General features: G+C 50.9%; 1 protein-coding gene across 1 annotated transcript; it reads left to right on the top strand.

The window, feature by feature from the left end:
• Nucleotides 1-705: 705 nt before the first annotated feature.
• LOC309452025 (olfactory receptor 14J1-like) lies at nucleotides 706-1638 on the top strand (the record flags this gene model as incomplete). Its single annotated transcript, XM_082076707.1, has 1 exon — nucleotides 706-1638. One exon carries the CDS (start codon nucleotides 706-708, stop codon nucleotides 1636-1638), a length of 933 nt encoding a protein of 310 aa, XP_081932833.1.
• Between the last annotated feature and the right edge of the window lie 1502 nt (nucleotides 1639-3140).

The following is a 3140-nucleotide window of genomic DNA, read 5'->3' as shown; positions in this document are numbered from 1 at the left end:
AGGGTAACATGGGAGTGTCATCAGCCTCCATCTCAGAAAGGTGCCAGCCCAGGGCAGCTGGAGCAAGAGAGAGGGACAGACCAGCTGCCCTCACTCTGCACTGACCCACAGGCACCCTCTGGTCTCGCAGGACTCGCTCTGTTCTCCCTGAGTGCAGCAGAAATGCTGAGGGTTTCTGGCACCCAAGAACACTCCCCAGGGTGGGAGGGGAGAAGGAGCTGTAGAAACGTCAACCTCTCAAACTCAGTTTCTCAGGCCTGGGGGTACAGATGCTGACACTCCCTTCTGCACCAGGAGCGGTTCCAGCTGACAAAGCTGAAGCCCATGTAAAAAAACCTGGAACTCTTAAACTGCCTTCACCATCTCTCTTCCCTATCACTGGGAATGCAAGTGCTGACAGCCCTTCTGTGTTAGCAGAACCAGGACAGTCCCCACCATTCCCGTGGCCCCACTTCTGCAGAGCTGGGCTGACTTATTGACGGCCCATGGGCAGCGTCCCTGCTCTTGGTTGCACATTTTCCAGCCCCAAGCAGGGCTGCAGCCACAGTGCTGAAAAAGGTACTCCTAGAAAAACACAAGAGTGTCTGTGTGTGACAGGGAAGGGTCTATGGGAGTTGGTTTGATTTTTGTCAGAGGACTCTGCCCTGGATTCTCACTGTCTTTTTTTTTTTTCTGATGACAGCGCCACCTGCTCAGGAAAAGCAAATGTCCAACAGCAGCTCCATCACCCAGTTCCTCCTCCTGCCGTTCACAGACACACGGGAGCTGCAGCTCTTGCACTTCTGGCTCTTCCTGGGCATCTACCTGGCTGCCTTCCTGGGCAACGGCCTCATCATCACCACCATAGCCTGGGACCAGCACCTCCACACCCCCATGTACTTCTTCCTGCTCAACCTCGCCCTCCTCGACCTGGGCTCCATCTCCACTATTGTCCCCAAGTCCATGGCCAATTCCCTGTGGGATACCAGGGTCATTTTCTATGCAGGGTGTGCTACACAACTCTTTCTCTTCGTCTTTTTAGCTTCAGCAGAATTTTTTCTTCTCACCATCATGTCGTATGACCGCTACGTTGCCATCTGCAAACCCCTGCACTACGGGACCCTCCTGGGCAGCAGAGCTTGTGTCCACATGGCAGCAGCTGCCTGGGCCACTGGGTTTCTCTATTCTCTGCTGCACACGGCCAATACATTTTCACTGCCCCTGTGCAAGGGCAATGCCCTGGGCCAGTTCTTCTGTGAAATCCCCCAGATCCTCAAGCTCTCCTGCTCAGACACCTACCTCAGGGAACTTGGGCTTGTTATATTTGGTGCATCTGTATTCTTTGTATGTTTTGTGTTCATTGTGGTGTCCTATGTGCAGATCTTGAGGGCCGTGCTGAGGATCCCCTCTGAGCAGGGACGGCACAAAGCCTTTTCCACCTGCCTCCCTCACCTGGCCGTAGTCTCTCTGTTCCTCAGCACTGCCATGTTTGCCTACCTGAAGCCCCCCTCCATCTCCTCCCCATCCCTGGATCTGGTGGTGTCTGTTCTGTACTCAGTGGTTCCTCCAGCAGTGAACCCTCTCATCTACAGCATGAGGAACCAGGAGCTCAAGGATGCCCTGTGCAAACTCATATCCCTCTGTTTTCAGAATCAATAAACTGCCCATCTTCTTCTATACAGGAGTTTTAATGTAGCTAATTACAAGCCCAGCCTGTCAACTGGATTTTCTGGTGTTGTTGGTTGTTTTCTTATTGTGATAATGCTGTCATCCCCTTTTTAATTCACTGCTGGCTTTTCTTTTATAACTGTTGGCTGTGTAAATGAGCAGCAGTGGTCTCATTGTCTCTAAAAAGAATAAAGGTCTCTTTAGTGACTTGTTTTCCACTATATCCTTCCTGCAAGGCCTTTTTGGAGCTGCAGGGACAGTTCCTGTGCGTGGGTTGAGGGGAAAACAGTTCTGGCATGGCAGCCCTGCCAGGGAGCACCAGCGCTTGTTCTTCCAGAGCTGTTCTGGTTCCACTCCCACACTCTCCTTCTCATCCCTTGTGTTGGTGCAAGGTCTGAGTGCTCTGGCAGCTTGGTCATCATCCTGCTGTGTGTCAGTCTTGTGGGCGCAGGCAGGGACAGGCAATGGGCACTGCTGTCACAGAGCTGGCCTCAGTAACAGTACTTGCACAAGGAAAAGCGATCTTCTTTGGGCGGCACATGATGGTTTATATCTTCTTGCAAAGTTACTCTCAAACTTATTCCTACAGAAGTGGCCACAGATGAAACATCAGTGTGCATCTGAACAGTGTGTGTGTGCAGGGCTGGCACACAGCAGTGTGGCCAGGCTCCTGCCAGAGACCTGCAGGACCAGCAGAGCAGGGGCTGGGCTGTGCCCCTGTGCACTGGACACCCCATGGAAGGAGCCCCAGGTCAGTCACCATGGACTGGCCCCTCACAACCACCATTTCCAACTCTGGCCTCTCACCCCAGCTCAGAGGTCTTTGTCCCTCCATGGAATTACACTGAATGAGTAGGTGAGAGGTTCATGTTTGCATTTTACAGATGAGATGTGAGCATGCACATGAGTATGTGAGGTGACATGAACCTGAGTCAGCAAAAACACCATCCTACAATTGCTAACCTAAAATATGTAAATCCTCTCAGTTTTGGTCAGTCTGCTGCTCTAACAAAGATAAAAGTGATGTTTCAAACACCTAATCAGAACCTGCAAAGAATACTGTCCTTGCAGCGCAGACACTCTGGAGCCTGCACAATTAGTTGAGTCTTAACATCTGTCTCAAGACTGTTACATAAAGTGTCCTTTAGCTGAGCTTTGCTCCTTTTACGCTCATTATAATACTAAAACACACATCCCCAGGATGGGAGCCCCAGGCTCAGCCCGGGACCCTCTCTCAACAAGCATGTGTAGTGGTAAAATGATTATGTAACCAATATGCCAATGTGTGAACACTTGGCTCTTTAGGACTGCCGGGAGGGTCTGAATGTAGGGATAAGATTTGTGTATAATAGATGTTCCTTCTCTGTCTGTTGTGCTGGTTTCATTCCAGCATCCAGACTTGCACAACTCTGGAATAAACAAGATCTCATCTCTGAGTGTGGATTGGCTTTGCACTTCAGGTAGCGAATTCACCATGAGCAACGAGGAATAAG

Source organism: Streptopelia decaocto (genome assembly GCF_964273445.1).
Source record: "Streptopelia decaocto genome assembly, contig: HAP1_SCAFFOLD_226, whole genome shotgun sequence".
In the NCBI taxonomy this organism is placed as follows: Eukaryota; Metazoa; Chordata; class Aves; order Columbiformes; family Columbidae; genus Streptopelia; species Streptopelia decaocto.
Note: the sequence above shows the minus strand (reverse complement) of the source record. Positions and strands in the feature narration are given on the sequence as shown.